Source organism: Pseudonaja textilis, chromosome 11 (assembly GCF_049901715.1).
Source record: "Pseudonaja textilis isolate UNSWEBS1 chromosome 11, rPseTex1.2, whole genome shotgun sequence".
NCBI lineage: Eukaryota > Metazoa > Chordata > Lepidosauria > Squamata > Elapidae > Pseudonaja > Pseudonaja textilis.
The window spans coordinates 136772-157500 of NC_142000.1; the positions used below are offsets into that span (position 1 = coordinate 136772).

The 20729-nt window shown below is 36.8% G+C and overlaps 1 protein-coding gene across 9 annotated transcripts in view; it reads left to right on the top strand.

Moving 5' to 3' along the window:
- Window positions 1–20729, top strand: part of CNOT1 (CCR4-NOT transcription complex subunit 1) — a 159059-nt gene that overhangs the window by 77710 nt on the left and 60620 nt on the right. For 7 of the 9 annotated variants that reach the window (XM_087940247.1, XM_087940249.1, XM_026714364.2 and 4 more), the window contains 3 exons: window positions 1269–1412; window positions 3131–3255; window positions 5692–5978. In XM_087940247.1, coding sequence (XP_087796373.1) covers window positions 1269–1412; window positions 3131–3255; window positions 5692–5978 — 556 coding nt within the window. The remainder of the gene's footprint in view (window positions 1–1268; window positions 1413–3130; window positions 3256–5691; window positions 5979–20729) is intronic. The other 2 variants (XM_087940245.1, XM_087940246.1) reach the window with 1 other exon arrangement.

Sequence of the window (20729 nt, forward strand, 5' to 3'; positions counted from 1 at the left end):
GTACTTCCCAAATTTTCTGAGCTTGTAGAATGAAAGCCAAAAAAAAAAGGTGGGATATGCAATAACGCATTTCTGAATACATGCAAAATAGAGGAAGCTATTTCGATATAACCAGTGTTATTTGGTGTGTACAACACTACCACTATCATTGATGACCTGTGCAACGCCCTTTATATTTTCAGGGTAGTGAAATCCTTGAGCCCTGTACTTTGAACACTCCTTTGTACATTGGATCATTATATCAAGGGAAATAGCAATAACAATAGCACTTAGATTTATATAGTGCTGTACAACAGAGGTCCCCAACCGTTGGTCCGTGGAGCACTGGTGGCCCATGAGATAATTTTGGTGGTTCGCGACGCACCTGGGTGAAGCAGCTACTCTGGGATGAGCAATGGCCCAGTCCTGTGAGTAGAGCTCTGGATTTTGGGACAGGCCAGGCAGCTTATGGTGGGGCTGGAAATCTCCGCTGTAGAGGTGCAAGTTGCAAAGAGTAGCGCAGCCCTCGTGGCAGGAATGAGGTAATGATGCTGTTGCGGCGAGGGGGGTGGGGGTGGCAGCACAGGCGGTCCGAAGCAATGGCTGTCGGCAACCCATGGCTCTTTCTTCCCCCTGCTGTGGCTTACTGTCGGCAGAATTCACAATTGGCTGGCCACGGCCCTCATCCACCCCTCCCACTCACTCTTCGCATGGCCTGAGGAGGAAGGGAGAGAGAGAGATCAGAGAGAGAGAGATGAGAGATCCTGGTATTTTGTTTTCTGTGGAAAATGGGTCCAAGTGGTACTTTAAGGTTGCAGAAACAGGCAGCCAAGCTAAGTGCCTGAAGGACCCCATCCCATCACTGTCCAGCTGCTTCAGCCAACGGTGCGCTGGATTCATATTAGTGGTCCATGGGAATTAAAATTATAAATTTAGTGGTCCATGACGTCTGAAAGGTTGGGAACCCCTGTTTTACAGCACTCTCTGAGCAGTTTACAAAAGCTGGTGTATTGCCCCCAACAATCTGGGTCCTCATTTTTTCAACATCAGAAGGATGGGAGGATGAGTCAACCTTGAGCCAGTCAGGATTGAACTCCTGGCTGTAAGCAGAATTTGCCTGAAATGCTGCATTCTAACCACTGCACCACCACGCCTTTTGAGGAATGGGCAGTTAAGAAATATGAAACATAAATAAATATGAAATATATACCTAAAATATCAATCATTCAACAGTTGGCCTTTTCAAGGATAACTATACTGTTCTGAAGTCAGAGTTTATGTTTTTTCAGTAGGTGGTCTCACAACCAGTAGTCTGGGTATTGGAACTGGCAACCTTGGCCTCCCTGCAGTGAATAATGATCCATTTGTGCCAAGAAAGCTGAACACATCAGGATTGAACCAACCCACATTCCAGCAGAGTAAGGTGAAACCTTGTAAGTGGTGATGTTTGATTGTTGACCAGCCCACAGCTTTGTTGGTTTAGGCTGCATGGTGCTGTGTATGTAACAAAAAAGGAGTGACACTGACAGGTGCGGAGCTGTGGACAGCCTTTCAGTCAGTACTTTGCAACACTCCCTTTAGAAGAAATTACAGCTCCCAAAATTTCCTTTAGCCTGCTAAAGAGGTCTCTCTGTTCTTGCTTTTGGAAACCTCTCTCCCATTTCCTTATGGAGCTGTCACAGTTCAGTTCTCAAGCATCTTTGAATGTACAGCATGTTTGAGATCTTCCCACAGATGTTCACTCATATTGTGTGGGAGTCCAAAGACTATTCCAAAATGTGTATCTTTTGTGGCCAGTTTGAAGCTACACAGTATGCTAGATTTTTGTCTTACTGAAATTTCCAATATTTTTTCAGCTTATGGAATTTCTTACTGAAATTTCCAATATTTTTTCAGCTTCACTTTCCTATAGGACCCTGATGGCGAACCTATGGAATGTGTGCCACAGGTGACACACACAGCCATTTATGCCGGCACACAAGCTGCAGGCAAGCTTACCTCACTGCGCATGTGTGTGCCTCACAGCTGATTTTTCGGCTGGTTTGAGGGCTTTTTTGGCCTCCCAGAGGCTTGAGGATAGCTTCTGCAGCCTTTGCAGGATGAATAATAGGCCCGTTTAATCATTTCCTGTAATACTGGAAGTGATGAAATGGGCCTATTATTTGGCCTGCAAAGGCTGCAGAAGCTATCCTCAAGCCTCTGGGAGGCCGAAAAAGGCCTCAAACCAGCTGAAAAATCAGCTGTGAGGTGCAGTATAGGTAAGGGAGCATGGGGGGGATTGCATGCACATGTGCAAGGGGCATGGGGGGGCACGTGTGGTGCCTTCTGGGTGCTGGTACACGAGTGCGAGCACAATTTTTGGCACAGGAGCCCAAAAAGATTAGTCACCACTGTGTCAATATCGAATCATCCTTTCTTCCCCCTGCACAAGTATTCCTGTGCATTGGTTGGATAAGCCTTGTGGTTTTATTGGCAACTTTTTCAAAAATGGTTTGCCATTGCTTATTTCTTAGGGTCAAGAGAGAATGATTGGTCCAAGGTCCCCAGTTGGCTTCATGCCTAAGACAGAAATAGAACTCATAGATTCCCAGTTTCTGGCCACTACCCCAAACTGATTCTCCTCTTCAAATATTTCACTGATTTTTCTCTCAATGTGTAGTTGAATAGTTTAATTTTTGTTCTGTTAAATCCAAAGTACTTTGTTCCAAAGTTCTCTGTCTTTTGTGCTTTCTGAGCTCAGTTGCTTTCTGGCAGACATTTCATTACTCAAACTTAGGTCACATCATGAGAGCTAGTCTAGTGAGGACGATGATGATGATGACATAGCCCTAATGATATGACCTAGGCACTTAACTCACCCACAACTATTAAGTTGTGTCCTATTTTATATTTCCTGCCAAGGTTGCTTCATTGTGCTCTTAGCCTCTGCCCAAATCTCCTTTCTGACTTAGAGCATCCTCAGCATCTGAGAGTTTTTTGGATCACATGACCACCTTTCATCCTCTACCAATCGGTGTGCTGGGTACCAACTTCCCTGACTAGTAGAGGCAGTTGAAACATTGTAGGGTGGCTTCTGTTAAGTTGGTGCCATAAAATAAATGCATTTTCCAGCATTTCATGTTTTTAATTTGTACGTGCCTTTTTCCAACAGCTGACTTATCTCAGGTATGGCCAGAGGCTAATCAGCACTTTAGCAAAGAGATTGATGATGAAGCCAACAGCTATTTTCAGCGTATTTATAATCACCCACCCCATCCCACCATGTCTGTAGATGAGGTGAGTTTGGAGAGCAAATGCTTTTATTTCAAGTATTATCAGACACTTGGCATTACAGGTGCTGACAATGGTACTTTCTTTTGGGTTGCAAAATAATGACAATTGTAAGTTTTGAAACATTGCTTTTGTACAGTTACAGCCAACCTTTGCATTTTTAGTATATGCTGTATGCAAAACAAAATTGCTGTAGGTAATTCTCACTTACTGACCTTGTTCAGAGGCCTTTCAACCTTGGAACAGCAGTGAAAAATAAGACTTACTTTCAAAGGCATTATATTAGGAATGCATTATTGCTAGTTTGGGAGAAACTCGGAGAACAACACTATTTGAGGATACCAGTTTGGCTTTCGACAATGGAAGCACTGGTTCATCCAAATGTTAACATAGAAAATATTGTTATATAAAGATATTTTGAATGAGAAGGGGGAACTCAAAAACAACAATTGAGTGATCAAGGGATATGACACAGTATTCACAAGTGCACTTACATTCTAGATACGAGAAAGATGCAAAACTATATGGTTTTTATAAAGAACCAACAGAACTAGACAAGATACTAACAGGGACAGAAGAGAAATTGATAAAAAACATATAGTTACTATTACATGAAATTGGAGGACGAACAAGTAAAGGAAACAATGATAGCATGGGCAAAAAAAAATTGGTTACACAATTGAATTAGATAAATGGCAAAAATTGTGGGATAGGAATTACAAATTAACAATGTCAAATGCATACAAAGAAAATTTGTATAAGATGTTTTATAGATGACATTTTGCAACAGTGCTGTTGGCAAAAATGTTTGAAGATAAATTGGCTAAATGCTGGAAGTGCCACCTGGGTCATATTATCGTATGTGGTGGATTTGCCCAAAAGCAAAAAAATACTGCACAAAAATATATATGTGTGGTTGGAAAAAATGATAAAACAGCATATTGATTTAAAACCAGAAATATTTCTATTGGGGATTCTACCCAAAAAATACAGTAAGGAAAATGCATAATTATTCATATATTAACTGCTGCTAGAATTATATTTGTACAAAATTGGAAGAGTAAAGAAATACCAACAGATGAGAATGTGATTAGGAAAATATTAGAATGTGCAGAAATGAACAGATTAAGGAGAAAGAGCAATTAAGGAGAAAGAGCAAACTGAATATTATATGATATGGGATCTATTTTATCCATGGTTAAATAATAAAATGGAAGTTAGAAACAGGGAAGCAAAATAAAGAAGATATGTTAAGAGATAAGTAAATATTATAATTATTATGTGGAATATTACTATTTTAATATTGTAGAATTAATACCAATGTAACAAACGACGTTGCAAATTTTGATGATTGTTCAACTAAGATATTTGGACCCAGACAACACACTGTTCAACTGAAGATGGAATGATACATTTTTAAAAATAAAAATTTCATTTAAAAATAAAAAAATTATGGGAAAAAAAGACTTACAACTGGTTCTCTAAGTTGCAGTCATTGATCACAATTTGGGCACTTGGCAACAAGTGTTCATTTACTATGGCTGCAGCATTCTGCAGTCATGTGATCACCATTTGTGACCTTTGAAACTGACTATAAGAAAATCCATGGGGAAACCGGCAGAAAGTCACAAGAAATGGTCCCATCACATCACTCTTAGCAACTAGTGATTATTCACTTAATGACCAAGCTGGCACTGATGTCATAAATCGGTATTGTCACTTGATTTGTGCTTAATGACCGCTTACCAACAGAGTTGCTGGTCCAAATTGCAGTTGGGGAGTGAGGACTACCTATATTTTAAACATTAATCTATTAGTAAATCTCATTGCTGATGTATTTTATTAAGTATTCCGCCTTATATGCCAGATAATAAGAGGGTCTACCAAGTAAACTTACACTGGTATTTTTGAAAACGATTCAAGCTTTAACTGAACCCAATTTTAAGGAAATATTCTTGTCCAGAACAATATTTTTTTCCTTTGCATGCCTCACAATCTACTTAAGGCAGAATTTTGCCATCTTTTAATGTCAGGATGGTTTAAAAATATGAATTGGATCATTTTTATAGTCCCTTTAAAATGTGATTCATCAGTATTAAGTATTACTGTAATATATAGCCATATACATATACAGCCACTGAGCTGGGTTGTCTTGAAAAAACAAACATGGCCAGATAATTGAATTTTAATTGAATGTTCCATGAACTCATCAGTAGTCAAGGTCAACTTGTGGCAGGCTTGAACTTTTCTTCCTTTAAAAAATTGTAATAATTATTTTAAAAAATCTTGTGATAACTAGCCTAATAAATTAAAGTTTTATTTACCACCACCTTTACAAAGAGCTCTAACCAAACTTTGGCCAGATTAACTGAAAAAACTTTACATTTTATGTAGGGTTCTGCACAAATGAGTTTTCTTTATGACATTCTGATTTTCTTACAGGTGTTAGAAATGCTACAGAGATTTAAGGACTCTAACATTAAACGGGAGCGAGAAGTATTTAACTGTATGCTGAGGAATTTATTTGAAGAATATCGTTTTTTCCCGCAATATCCTGATAAGGAGCTCCACATAACAGCCTGCCTCTTCGGTGGGATAATTGAGAAGGGATTGGTGACTTATATGGCCCTGGGCCTGGCCTTGCGCTACGTGCTTGAAGCCTTACGAAAGCCTTTTACATCCAAAATGTACTATTTTGGAATTGCTGCACTAGATAGATTTAAAAATAGGTGGGTGTCTCTTAATTCTTTGTTAATTTATTTCAAAAATGTTTGAATCTTTATATAAATCCCCTTTAGCAGTATATTTAGTTACAAAATTGGTGATATATTGTTTATTTAAAATAAACTGCATATTGCAATTTTTAGATGAATTCTATAATAAATATATACATCCAATACACATTTAGATTAATAAAAAGACTTCACATTTTAGGATGAAGGAAATATTCCTAACCTGGACATAGGTATAAGATTTAGTTTGAAAATCCTGGCTGCTGGATTTTCAATCTTGGCTAAAATTATGGCTAATGATAATTATCTTGTTCTACATACTTATCCCTTTGGATGGTTGAATTATAGAGTATATCAATATATATAGCTCACATGTGCACTCATATCTATGTTCATATTTATCCTTAAACATAAAAATGGACAGTGGTGTGAATAGCAAAAAACACTGTAGCCAATTTATGACTGATTAGCATCACTACCAGGACTCTTTCCCCACAAAATACCTCAAAATGAATTTTGCTCAGTATTTCTGATCCATGAAGGATGACATTTTTCCCTTAGTTTCTTTTGCCTGTAGTTTTCAGAACTCTCTAGAAAGAAGTAGTAAGCTATAATATATTTGTCTTGTGTCTCTGAGTGAACCAGTCTTTGGTAAGTTTTCCTTTCTTTCCAGAGCAAATGAATCTTTGCACTTGTACTTCCTTTTTGTCCTCTGATATTCCCACGGCTATAGTTGCTTTTGCCTCATGTTTCCTCATCTCCCATGATTTGGTGGGACCAGCAGATCATACTGACTGCAGCCTCACCTAGGAAAGCTTGCTCATAGGGAAAGAATTTATAATTGTTTTTATTTTACATTATTTTAAAAGAGTTGTATAGCTGCCCACTTTGTAACAATGACCCAGAGTGATGAACAAAACAATAAAAGCACATACCCTGCCCCAAACAGTTGGAATAAAAATCAATAAGAACTCAAAACTCTATGAAACTCATGGCGCTCCAGGGCAGCCCTCTCCTGCACATGTCGACATCTTCCTTGGGCTCATCCTATCCCCAACATTTGTGGGGAAGGCCAGGACTTTAAGGCTTCCTGGAAGGCAAGGGGTGGGGGTTGTGCACTGTTCTGGTGGGATCAGGGCCAGAGCAAATAATATTTTATTTTTTAAAAACAAATTTTATTGTTTTTAACAACAAACAAACAAACAAAACAAAACATCATTAAACATTAAAAACATAAAACCTCTTTCCATTATAAATCTTTACAAACCAGATAACACATTATTTTATATCACATTTTTCTAATTTATCCCATTTCCATATAGACACATAAATTCCCTTTAACAAATTTCACATTGTTTCTCTTTACTCTTATTCAATAACATTTCTTTTCTAGTTTATCTGCTATTCAATCATCACATTTATATTTTCCTCTGACTTGTTTTTTTTTTGTTTTTTTTAAAAAACAAATTTTATTGACTTTACAAATCATACAAACAATCAAGGCATATTAAAATAAAGAATCTTTCTGGAAGAATCAGTAAAACATGCCAGATGTAATATGTATATTTACATTATCTGCTCATCATATCTTCTCCCGATTTCTCCTTTTCATTCTATTGTCCAGATTATATTTCTTACTATTCAAAATTTTTGCCTTTTAAAAAACAATACACAAACAAACATAACATAGAACATAAAAAAAAACATCATTTCTGAAAGCTGCTTAATCCCGGGTTAAAACTCTTCGCACAGACAGAAATTCAAAAATCATATTTACTTTATATGCCATTCCATATCTTATTACCATTTTCAATTTTTTGTATAGCTACTTCCCTCTTTTATCTTTCTTAGTTTTATTTTGTTTATCTTATCTCAATACTTATCATTCTTTGTCTGTTCTTTTCCAGTTATCCATTCATCTTTTTTCTTTAGATATACTTCTCCTGTACACTAAGTGGAGTAACGCCTTTGACTCTTTTCCCTAACTTAATAATGCTTAATATAACACGTAATTTATATTGAGATTCTGGTTAGTACATTCTAAAATTACACTTTATAAAAAAAGCAAGTACACTACAAAAAATGAAAGCCTATAACCCACCATAAATACCATAAAAGAGCTAATTATAATATGCTAATACACATTTTACTCTAAATACGCATATAAAAACACACTTTTATGTACCTTCCAGGATCCCTTTTTCAATTAAATTTACCCATTGTCTCTAAATAGATTTTGTTTCTTTAAATCTTGCTTCCCACCATTAAGGTTTTCCATCCCCTCCTTTCTCTCTTGTTTATTTTTCTCCTTGCCTTTTTTACCCCATTGTCTCTCCTCCTCCCTTTTCTTCTTCTGCTTACCCCCTTTCTGTTGTTTTCTAACCTTATATCCACCTTTCATCTCATTTTTCTCTTTTTGGATTGTTTTCTCTGCCCTTAAAATCCCCTTTTTCTTTTCCTCTTCCTCCTCCTCCCCAAAGAAAACCAATTGCTCATCCAAAATGGCTTCTTCTTCTTCTTTGTTCCAATCGTCCTGCTGCGTAGTCAGTTTTTCATAAGTACATACCGCCATTTCTAAAAATTGAAAAAGGGTGCCCAAAGTATCTTTTCCATCTTGCTCTTTTTTCTTATATTTTTGGTATTGAGTTTTTAATTCATCCAAAAGCAATGCCATCATGAAGAGAAAGACTTCTTCAAAAACAACCACCCAAATATTTTTAATCAAGAGTAATTCCAAAATTTCCAAAGTCACTAAAAGATCCAGATAAACTATTTCTTTCAATACTTTTTTTTTTACCTTCTTCAATTTCTCTTTCTGGGGTTACTGATTAATCAAAAGGTTCCCATTAAAATGTATCTTTCTTTAAAGTTCTAGGCAATCTCCTCCTTTTTCAAGCTCTGATCCAAAAAGTTTTTTTTCCTCTCCCCCCACTTACAACAGCAATTTCCCTTTAAACGCTCAGAAATCCATACCTCCAATGCGGGCTTTCCAATTTCTGAGGATGTTAAGTCCAAAGTCCAAAGTCCTTTCTCTCACAGTTTTCAAGTTAAAATACCTTCGGTGCCCAGTATTTTCCAGTTCTGCATTTAGTGTTTCTGTGGGGTGGGAGAGTAAATAGAAAAAAAAGTTTTCCCTTGGCAGCTTTCTCCGCCACTTTTCTCTTCTTAGGGATACAATGTATCTTTCAGGCAATAAACAATTCCACTCCAGCTTTTAGAAGCTGCTATTTTCCCGGCACAGCCAGCACTTTCACTTCTGAATCTTCTTTCTCCTTCTTCCTCCAGCACAATCTTTTCCAGCTGCCGGCTTCTTTGTGGCAGCCATCATTGACCGCCGCTCCACCGCCTTGAGAAAAGGAGGTTAAGCTGGGTGAGGAGGGGGTCTGCGACACCCCCAAACCCCTTCCCAGATCCTCCCTATCTTCAGCTGCCTCTACAGGGCAGCCTTATCCTCCAGATCCGTCTGGATTGGAGGCACCAAGACGGCGAGCACAGCAGGGATCGCGGAGAGACGCGAATCCCTGCTGTCGCCGAAGCCTGGCAACCCGGAAGTCCTAAACTCCTAGCAAATGACCAGGATGCATTGAGGTATTTTGGTTTTCTTCATAAACGCTGTCCTCTGCATTTTGGGCAGCAGAGGCGGGGTAGTGGTAGAAGCCAATGCAGGTGGGAAGTCTCTCTCCAGCGCTTACTGTCATCAGAAGAGGAGATGATATGACTAAAAGAGGAAATGGGATGAATGTAGAGGCTAGGCTAAAAAGCTAAACCATAGAGTATGTCACTGCCATCTCTTTTGTTTGCTAATGCCCATTCCTTAGAGCCAAAAATGGATCACATGAGGTTAGGTTTAATAACAAAGCTGGGGGTGAGAAACTGCTGTGTCATCATTGCAACAGAAATTTGGTTAAAGCTCTCTGTCCCAGATAGTGTTGTTAGCTTGGTGGGATTCTCAACATTTCAGCTGGACCACAGTTTGGCTCTTAGCGGTAAATCCCATTTGGTGGGGAGGGTGTTTTCTTTTTATATAATGACAGATGGTGTAATGTCAATGTGGTCTCAAGTTTGTGCTCCCCTGATGCTTTTGACTACCAAATACAGACCTTCCTTTTTTTAAATGTATTTTTATTGAGTTTCTTTTATTACATCATAAAATATCATAATTCCAACAGCATTCTTAGCATCTATACAGGTTCTTAATTTAAATATCATAATACATTATATTACATTTATCTAATATTAAAATAATAGTTTCCACTATAATTACTATCCTTATATCTTTATATAGTTTACATATTTACATTTTACTCTCATAAGGATTATTCCAATTAGATTTCTTGTCTCCTTTCTTAGTTCTGTTTTTTAACCATTTATACCAAGTTCCAATTTAAAAAGAATTCTGAGTCATCTTTTTCTTTCAGTCTCAATGTTAACATGTTCATCTCAACACTTTCCATTATTTTATGTATTATCAATTCTTTGTTGGGAGTATTTAGTGTTTTCCATACCTGCGCAAAGGCTATTCTGACGGCTGTTGTAATGTGTAACAATAAGTATTTTGCCTCTTTTGGTAATTTATCCTTGATGATTCCTAGAAGGTAGGTTTCCGGTCTGAGCTCAATCTGGTACCCAATAATCTCTTGTAACCAATTTTTGATTTGGATCCAATATGTCCTGGTCTCAGGGCATAGCCACCACATGTGGTAAAATGTACCATCAACTTTTTTACGTTTCCAACATTTGGGACTTACATTGGGATAAATTTTTGCCAATCTCTTTGGAGCTAAATACCATCTATAAAACATTTTGTACATATTTTCTTTGTATGCTGCGGATACTGTTAGCTTATAATTTACATTCCATATTTTCTCCCGTTCCTCTAATTCTATAGTATATCCAAAATTCTGTGCCCATGCGATCATTGTACCCTTGACTGTTTCCTCTTCCATTTTAAAGTCTAATAAATATTTATATATTTTAGTTATAAGTTTTTGTTCTGATCCCATTAATATTTTATCTAATTGATTCTGCCCTTTGTCAGAGCCAAAATCTTTTAGGTTTTTTTAATATTTATTTTGGATTTGCAAATATGGCCACCAATCAGTTATGATTCCATTTTCTTTTAGTTCTTGATTTGATTTTAATTTCCCTTGACTATCTAATAATTCTTCATAGTTTACCATTTTCCTTAAGTCTAATCTATTTGGATGGATTATGACTTCCATGGTTGACAGCCATCATGGGATTTCCATATAGTGCTTACCTTTTCCCAGGCTGTGATCAATGAGTCCCTTATTAAATGTTGATTAAAATAGGTATGCACTTTACTTTTGTTTTCCCACAAAAATGCATGCCAACCTATCAGGAGGTCATGTCCTTCTAATGTTAAGATTCTCTTGTCTTTTAATTTACCCAATCCTTAATCCAACTCAACACCGCTGCCTGATAGTAGAGCTTCAATTCTGGTAATCCCAAACCACCTCTGCTCCTATTATTTTGTAATAGTTACTTCTTAATATGTGGCCTCTTGCCCAACCAGACAAACTTAGACATCATTTTATTTAGTTCTATAAAGAAAGGTTTCCCTAATTTAATTGGGGTCATTTGAAATAAATATATTAGTTTTGGTAAAGTATTCATTTTCAAAGTTGCTATTCTTCCTGATAGAGATAATTTCAATTTGGTCCATAATTCTAATTCTTTCCTAATTTTTTTAATCAATTTAATATAATTGTCCTCTTTTAGTGATGAACATCTGGGTGATAACCAAATTCCCAGGTATTTCACCTTTTTTACTATTTGCAGTCCCATTATACTTTCTACTTCTGCTTTCTCTTTTGTTATACAATTTTTGACTATCATCTTAGTTTTGTTTTTGTTTATTTTAAAACCTGCCACTTCCCCAAATTTTCTATTTGTTGCAACAATATTGGTCCCGAATTCACTGGATCTTCTACTATAAATACCAAATCATCAGCAAATGCCTGAACTTTATATTCCTCATTTCTAATTTTAATTCCATTAATCTCTGGGTTTTGTCTGGTTGCGGCTAGCAACACTTCTAAAGAAAAGATAAATAGCAGAGGCAATAGTGGACACCCTTGTCTCACTCCTTTTTCAATTTCAAAGTCTTCTGCGCGATCTCCCTTCAGTAGTACACTCGCTTTGTGATTTGAGTATATTTCTTGTAAAGTTTTTTGTATATTATTGTCGAAATTCAATTTTTAATTTGATATAACATGAATTTCCAATTAAGATTATCAAATGCTTTTTGCGCATCTAGGAAGATTAAAGCTGCCTGTTTTTCTGGGTGAGCTTCATAATATTCAACTGAATTTAGTACTGTTCTAATAGTGTTTTTGATTTGTCTATTTGGCAGGAAACCATTCTGGTCTGTATGTATAAATTCACTCAAAATTGGTTTCATTCTTTCTGCCAATATTGTCATAAATATCTTATAGTCCGTATTTAGCAACAAGATTGGCCTATAGTTCACAATTAGTTGTTGAGTGGTGCCATCTTTTGCAATTAAAAGAGATGTATGCCTCGGACCAGGACCTCAGAAGTCTAGCTTGCATTAATGCCTCATTATATAATTCCAGTAATATTGGTTCAAATATTTCAGATAAATTTTTATATAATTTGCTGGGTAAACCATCTGGACCTGGTGTTTTATTATTTTTTTGTTTTTTTATTGCCTTTTGTAGCTCTATTAGTGTTATTTCTTTGTTAAGTGTTTCTCCGTTTTCTTCAGAGATTGGGCTCAGACTGTTTCCCTCCAAGTAGTGTCTAATGTTTTCTTCCATAACTTCTTCTTTATAAAGCTCGCCAAAATACCTTTGCACAATTCTCTTTTTATTCTCCATCTGATAATACACTGTCCCTTCCTCATCTTTAAGTTACTGAATTAATCTTTTCTCTTTTGCTCTTTTTAATTTATGGGACAACCATCCTCCTGGTTTGTTTGCTGATTCAAAATAATTATGTTTGAGAGTTTTTAAGTTATGTGCATTTTGCTCAATGTCTATCAAATTTAATTTGTGTCTAATTATCCCTATTTCTTTCTTGGCTTCCATATTTTTTGGATCTTTTTGAAGCTCATATTCAATTTTTTTTTATTCTTTCTTACAATTTGTTCTGTTTCTTCCATTTTTCTTTATTTTTCTTAGCTACATAAGCTATTGATATACCTCTCACAAAGGCCTTTGTGGTGTCCCATAAATTTTGTAAGGTGGTATGTTGTTTTAGGTTAACCTTAAAAATACTTCTAACTCATCTTTAATTCTTTGAATGTATTCTTTTTCTTTTGTTATTTGTGGGTGTAGTATCCATCTCCTTTCCTTTTATTCTGTCCTTTCCATTTAATTTTTACTGGACTATGATCGGCTCATACATTGGGCATTATTTCTACTTCACTAATGTCTTTCCCAGTTGCCCCATTCACAGGATGTGCCCTCCACTATCACTGTCTCTACGGGACAGTTTAGGTCCGTTTGGACCGACCAGGGGCAAAGATATTGGCTGCAGTCTCAAAGCCTCGAGATTGCAAGCCGTATCGTTGCGATGTCAGCTCTGCCCTCCATTCTAGACCAAGATTTTTGTGGACTAGAATAAAATGTAAATTTCTTCTTGTCTGGATTTCTCTTCCTTCATATATCTTCCAAATTGGTCTCTTGCGTTAGATCAAAAAAGGGCTTTGAATAGAATTCTCTTTTTTTTCTTCCTAGTCTCTTCCGTACTGATATAATCTTTTTTAACATCAACAATGGCATTGAAGTCCCCTATTAAACAAATATTTTCTTCACCTACACTAATTATTTTATCATATAATCTCTTATAAAATTTCTTTTGGTTATTGTTGGGGGCATATATCCCCACCAATAGTAATTGTTTTTGATGCAAATTAATTTGTATCATTAAAATTCTGCCTTGCTCATCTGCGTAATTTTTTTTGCATTTATCCCCCTTTTTTTTACATAAATTGCTACCCCCGCTTTTCTTTTGATCTGCCACTATACAATGCTGTGAATAGTACACCTAACTTGGGGTATTCTAGATATTTTCTGTGTTGTTTTTAAATATGTACCTCCTGTAGGCATATAACGTCAATGTTTTGCTTAGTTAATTTAGTTAGTATTTGTTTCCTCTTAATCTGGGAGTTTAATCCATTGATATTTATTGAGAGTAGTTTGATCTCTTCTTCCATTGTTAATTCTGTGTCTACCTATATCTTCTGTTGATTCTTGCTTCTCTTTGGGGTCTTACTTATTCTTGTATAACTATGTTATGTTACTATATTATAATATGTCAGCTATATTCTTTATCCTTAGTTATAGAATTCATATAGAATTTCTTTTAAACAAGTAATAGATATTAAAATATAAAGTTAAACAAATCTCGATTCTATTATATATATAACCTTATTTCATTAGTTATTAATAATCAACAAGATAATATCAATCTTCTCACAGTTTCATATCATATCATTTAGATTTTTAAACTCCTAATATGCAGTTTTTAAGTTCCTAATATGTTCAATCGAACCTTAATCAAAGTATTATTTCAGTAATTATGATCTGTAGAAAAAGGTCCAATATTGTTCATTCTCTTTCCTTTCCCTGTCCGTTCACATTTTGTTTAGTCACAGTCTGTTGCATCAGCTTCTCTTTTCTGTATAGTCTCAAAATGTCACTTCTGTTCTTAAGCTCAGTCCTGTTTCTTACTTTTTCCACCATTCTTCTTCCTTTACAAGCCACAGATCCATCAAATTAAACTCCAAATTCCTGAATAGTCAGTCTAAACCAACTCCAAATTTATCAGAACAAGTCCAGAACCCAATCAATCTTTAATCAAATAAGTCAGCTTCAATCTTGTCTTAAGGGTTCTTTGCTTTCACCACTGGATTGCCATTTCCATTCGGACTTCCGTCCGCTTTTATAAGACTCACAGTTCTGCCATCTCTCCTCGACTTTCACTTTCCGTCTTCTTCACTTTCCAATCTGATCTGTCAATTGAAGCCAAAAATGCTGTTCCTGTTCTGGTGTCTTCCTCACTGGGTTAAGGTGCCGCAGCTATGGTTTGCCATCGAGATGGCAGATCACTCACACGTCGCAGCAAATGGGGTCTCCCTCAAAGCTGTCAACCGTCGCCACCATCAAACTTCTCCTCAGGCTTCCTCACACCTTCGTCTCCCCCTCCAGGGTCTACGTGCCCTCACCGGGGCCTCTGAACATGCAGATTGGGGATGCGAGAGCAGAGCTTGCTGTTCTCTCCCCACTCCGCCACAGCGCCACCCCCTTCCTCCCAAATAGAGACCGTTCTATCTGTCTAGGAAATGTTCTGTTATCATTATTACAGCTGGCTATATTCCTCCTTGTGCAGAGATGAGGCTCTGAATGTTCTTTGTAAATACTTACAAAGTATTTACTCTGTCCTATCATGTTTTAAGATGGCCATTTTTTTTGCCAGTGCCCAAAAAGTCTACAATTACGGGTCTCAATAATTACCATCCAGTTGCACTTACATTCATCATAATCAAATGTTTTGAGAAACTAATGAAGGACATTATTGTATCCAGTCTCCCTCCAACATTTGACTCGCTTCAGTTTGCTTACCCTCCAAATTGCTCTAAGAAGATGCTATTTCTTCTGTTCTCCATCTGAGCTTGGCACACGTGGAGGAAAGAAACACTCATGCAAATGCTGTTTGTTGACTTCAGCATTTAATACAATCATCTCTCAGCATTTTGTAGACAAGCTGGGCTTTTTAGGCTTTAATACTCCTTTGTGCAACTGGATTCTTGACGTTCTTATTGATAAGGCCCAGTATGTGCGAGTTGGGATTAATATATCTAACACCATTTTCTTGAGCACATGTTCTCCTAGGGCTGTGTCCTAAGTCCGCAATTGTTCACTCTGTTGACCTATGACTGCTGTGCTAGGTTTACCACCAACCATATTGTGAATTATGCGAATGATACAACAGTAGTGGGCCTTATTCAAGATGACAATGAGGATGCTTACCACAAGGAGGTAGGGGGTTTAGTGAACTAGTGTAACAAAAACAGCCTCATTTTAATGTAGGCAAAACTAAAGAGATCATTGTCAATTTCAAAAAAGGCAGGCAACAGCCACAAACCTTTATGTATAAATGATTCACCTGTGGAGGTGGTTAGCTGCATCAAGTTTCTGGGTGTGCAGCTAATGAGTAGACTAGCTTGGTCACTCAACGATGAGACACTGGTGAAGCAGACATAGCAGTGCCTGCATTTTCTGCATCGTGTGGGAAAAGTTCATTTTCCTCTGTCCTTACCACTTTCTATATAGGGACAATTGAGAGCATCCTGTCATATTGCATTACTGCCTGGTTTGGAAGAATTTTACTGCTTCAGACAGGAAGGCAGTGTAGAGAGTGGTGAGGATGCCAGAAAAGATAATTGGTAGTTCACTTCCTTCTATCCAAGACATAGCATATAAGTGATGCTTGAGCAGAGTCTGCAGGATTGTCTGGGGCACTATATCTCCTCTTCACAACCTGTTTTCCTTATTAAAGGAAAAGAGACTGAAAAAATGTTAGAAAGTAATATAACAATGATGGAATTAACTGAAGCACTTAAGAAGCAAAATAATGGGAAAGTACCAGGTCCAGATGGGCTTCCGGCAGAATTTTATAAAACACTACAAGAATCATTGAGCATTCCACTGCTAGAGGTCATGAATGAAGCTATGTTAAAGAAGATGATATCTAAAACATGGTCAGAAGCTTATATTACACTTATTCCAAAAGAAGAGGCTGATCCATTGCAAATTAAGCATTATAGACCTATTTCTTACTAAATGCAGACTATAAAATCTTTGCTTCAATTTTGGCAGAAAGACTTAAAAAATACTTAGAATTTCATTTTTAATGTGGGCCAGTGTGCTCACAGTAAAAAAAAAATTACAATAGAAGTTATCTATCTATAAGGTCAGTATGGCTTGGGATTTCACAGCAAAACAGATTATTTTAGTGTTGGTTATATTGAAGTGAAAAGAAGCATTCTAGTTCTTGGGGAATTGATTTCTGCAGAGGTGGTTTTGCTGAAGACTCCTGTCACATATGACAACCTCTTACTGTGGCTGTATTTTCCTTGCTACAATAGTAGACCTTTTCCTGATAAATTGGCTTGTTTGCAGTAGGCTATTTCTTAGCAACATGTAGTCACAACTATTAGTTCAGACTTTTTAAAATAATTGTTGGCAAAGGTGTCTTCAGGATCTGATGCTTTCATCAAAAAAAAATATTTATTTATTTTTGTCAATTGCTTACAAGATAATAGGTATAAGTAAAAACATAGTTATGAATACATGGATACATAAAAGAAAAAGAAAAAAATAAAAGAAACAATATGACAGGGAGGGTAGGCACATTGGTGCGCTTATGCTGTTTGCTCTTGAGTTGTTATGGTTGAAGCCGAAGTATTCATTGACAGGTAGAACATTGCAATGTATGATTTTATATACTATATTTAGATCGGACCAAAGGCGGCGTAGTTCTAGGTTTTCTAGGTCTAGAATGTCGAGTCTGGTGGCATAAGGTATTCTGCAATGAGTAGAGGAGTGGAGAACTCTTCTTGTGAAATATTTCTGGACTTTCTCAACTTTGTTAATATCAGATCTGTAATGTGGGTTCCAGACTGATGAGATATGTTCGAGAATTGGTCTAGCAAATGTTTTGTATGCTCTAGTTATTAGTGTAATATTACCAGAGAAAAAGCTACGTAAGATTAGGTTAAGAAATCTTAATGCCTTTTTGGCTATGTAGTTACAGTGGGCTCTAGCACTTAGGTCATTAGAGATGAATACTGCAAGATCCTTGACAGAGTTTGGATCATCAACAAGGTCTTGACTATTCAGCCTGTATTTTATCTTCTGATTTTTTTTTCCTATATGTATTTTTTTCCTATATGAGCATTTATTTGTTGAGATTTGATATTGCCATTTGCTTGACCATTCTGATACATAGTCAAGATCTTTTTGAAGGGTAGCAATATTGTCTGTTGTGTTGAATGGCTTTACATCATCAGCGAAGAGAACGCAATTGCTCTCAATATGATCACAGAGGTCATTTATGTGGAGTATGAAAAGAGTTGGTCCTAGAACACTGCCTTGGGAGACACCACTGTTGACAGGTACAGAATTTGATAGGACACTCCCAATTTTGACCATTCGTTGTCTGTTTGACAGGAATGCTTCTACCTAGTTATGCAGTTATACAGAGATACCGTAAGATTTTAGTTTTAGGAGTAGTTTGTCGTGTACCACTGAATCAAAGGCTTTACAAAATTCTATGTAGATTGCGTCTATTGCTTTACCCTGATCTAGTGTAGTCCATATGTTTTTGCAGTGTAAGAGTTGCAGATTACAGGATAGTTTTTTCCTGAAACCAAATTGTTTATTAGAGAGTAGGTTGTTTGTTTCTAAGTGGAGGATGATGGATTGGTTAATAATTGATTCCATGATTTTACAGGTGATGCAGCATAAAGAGATTGGTCTGTAATTTTCAACTAGGCTGGGGTCTCCTTTTTTGAAGATGGGGATGACCATGGCTTGTGACCATAGGTTTGGCAAGGAGCTGGTCCAGAAACATTTTTCAAAGATTATGCTTAGAGGTTCGGTTATGGCAGTGGATAGCTTTTTTAAGAAGTAGGCACATATTCCATCCGGTCCAATAAATAGAGATGGTTTTAGATTGCATAGTGCTTTTTCAACTTTGTCTTCTGTAAAATAGAGGTGTATTAGATCATTGTAGTAGTTGTCTGTGGTTCAACTAGGAAATACTGGGCATGATCCGTTGCTGTTTACAAATACTGAGCCAAAGAATGTGTTAAAGATGTTGGCTTTAATGGTGTCATCGTTGCAGTCTTTACCATTAGGTCCTATCAGGGGTGGGATGGACCTTGAGTCTTTTATTTTGTTGTTTACAAAATTGTAGAAAGCACGGGTGAAATTGGTGTGTAGAAGGTTTTCTTCTTGTTTAATGTGATAATTGGTGCATTCAGTTTTTATCTGGTGGCATAAATTTTTGTGTCAGCTTTTGAAGTTGGCAATGTGACCAGATTTGTTTTTCTGCCAAAGTGATTTTTTTTTTTTTTGGATTGAAGCTTCCTTGTTGTTATGGGTAATTTGTTTTTTCTGGTTTTGGGAGTTGTTAATGGTACATATAGTTTGATGACTCTTGACTTCAAGTAAAAATACGTTGTAATGGTCTTCTACAGTATTGCATCTAGAGAATAGAAATTGCCAATCAAGGGATGAGAGATCGTTGTTTATAAGATCATAGTTGCCTTTTTTGAAGTTATAATTGGGGATTCCGTCGTGATGATTTTTGTGTGGACGTATGTTGAGACAAAAGTCTATCATGTTGTGGTCACTGTTGGAAAAGGGTTCTTTAATTTGGATTCTGTAAATTGAATTCAAACTATTGCAGAAGATGAGATCGAGGCAGTTGTTAAATCTAGTGTTGTTGGTTACTAGTTGTTCTGGTCCCAGATTTGTTACTGCATTGTAGCAGGTTGCATGTGTGGGTTCAGTTGTACATTTGTTAAGGGTCCAGTTAATGTGAGGTAGATTGAAGTCACCAAGAAAAATAAAAGCGTGTGGGCAGGATGCAGCCCATGTTAGTAGTATATTTAGCTTGTTTGAATGTCCGATGTCATAATCAGGGGCTCTGTAACAGTAAGAACCAAAATGTGATATTTAAGGACAGTTCACAGACGATCGTCTCAGGAATAGCAAGCTCCTAGGTAACTTGGATGTTTTTTAGATGTAGGGACTTTTTTATAGAAGATAGCAACACCACCTCATCTACAGATTTCACGATCTGATCGGTAAACATGATAGTCTCTTACTGTGGTAATGGAGTCAGGGAGAGATACGTTCAGCCATGTTTCACAAACAAATATAATGTCAAATTTAGCCATATTTAGTAAGAGGAGAAATTTAGGTATTTTATTTACAAGGCTTCTTGCATTGAGTAGCTTGCATTTAAGGCCAGTTGTGGTTGGAATAGAGGTAGTTAGTTGCCTAGTTTTGAGTGATGTTGGATTGGATGAAGTGGGGTTGGATGCAGAGTTGTGGGTTCTGTGACTTTCTTTTGATGCAATTAGCTTGGTAGTCAATGTATAGGTCCTTTTCTCCATTGTCTACACAGTTTTTGAGTTCTTTCCAGAGTTCACGGGAGCAAATTCTTTGCAGTATGGATAAGTGTGGTCTTGAGCGAAGTTTTTTGTGGTTGGGATTGGTTTTTGCAATGGCGTTTATTGTATGAATGAATGTGCGTTTGCTGGACTCAGTTTTGCATACAACTCTACAAAATCTTGGGGCCATAGAGCCATCATTGTATTTGTACCCAGGGCCATCTCTGGTTATTTCAATGATATCTTCAGGAGAGATGTTTGTTGTATTTAAGTTGCTTATGATATTGCGAACTTTGGTGATGTCATCTGATTTGTTGGTGTCTTCGAGACCAAATAAGATGGCGTTTGGATGTTTCTGTTCATGTTCCATGGTGTCTCTGATGAGTAAGGAGATATTATTTGTGGAATTATTTGAAGGGATAGTAATTGTGGCTGTGGTTTGGTGGTTATTTTTGGTTGTAGTTGTGATTGTACTTGAAGTAGCGGTTGTTGTGGGATTTGATTTAGAGCTGATAGGTACTCACTTATCTGTGCTGTATTTTTTTTTCAAGAGAGATTAGGCTTGCTTGTATAGT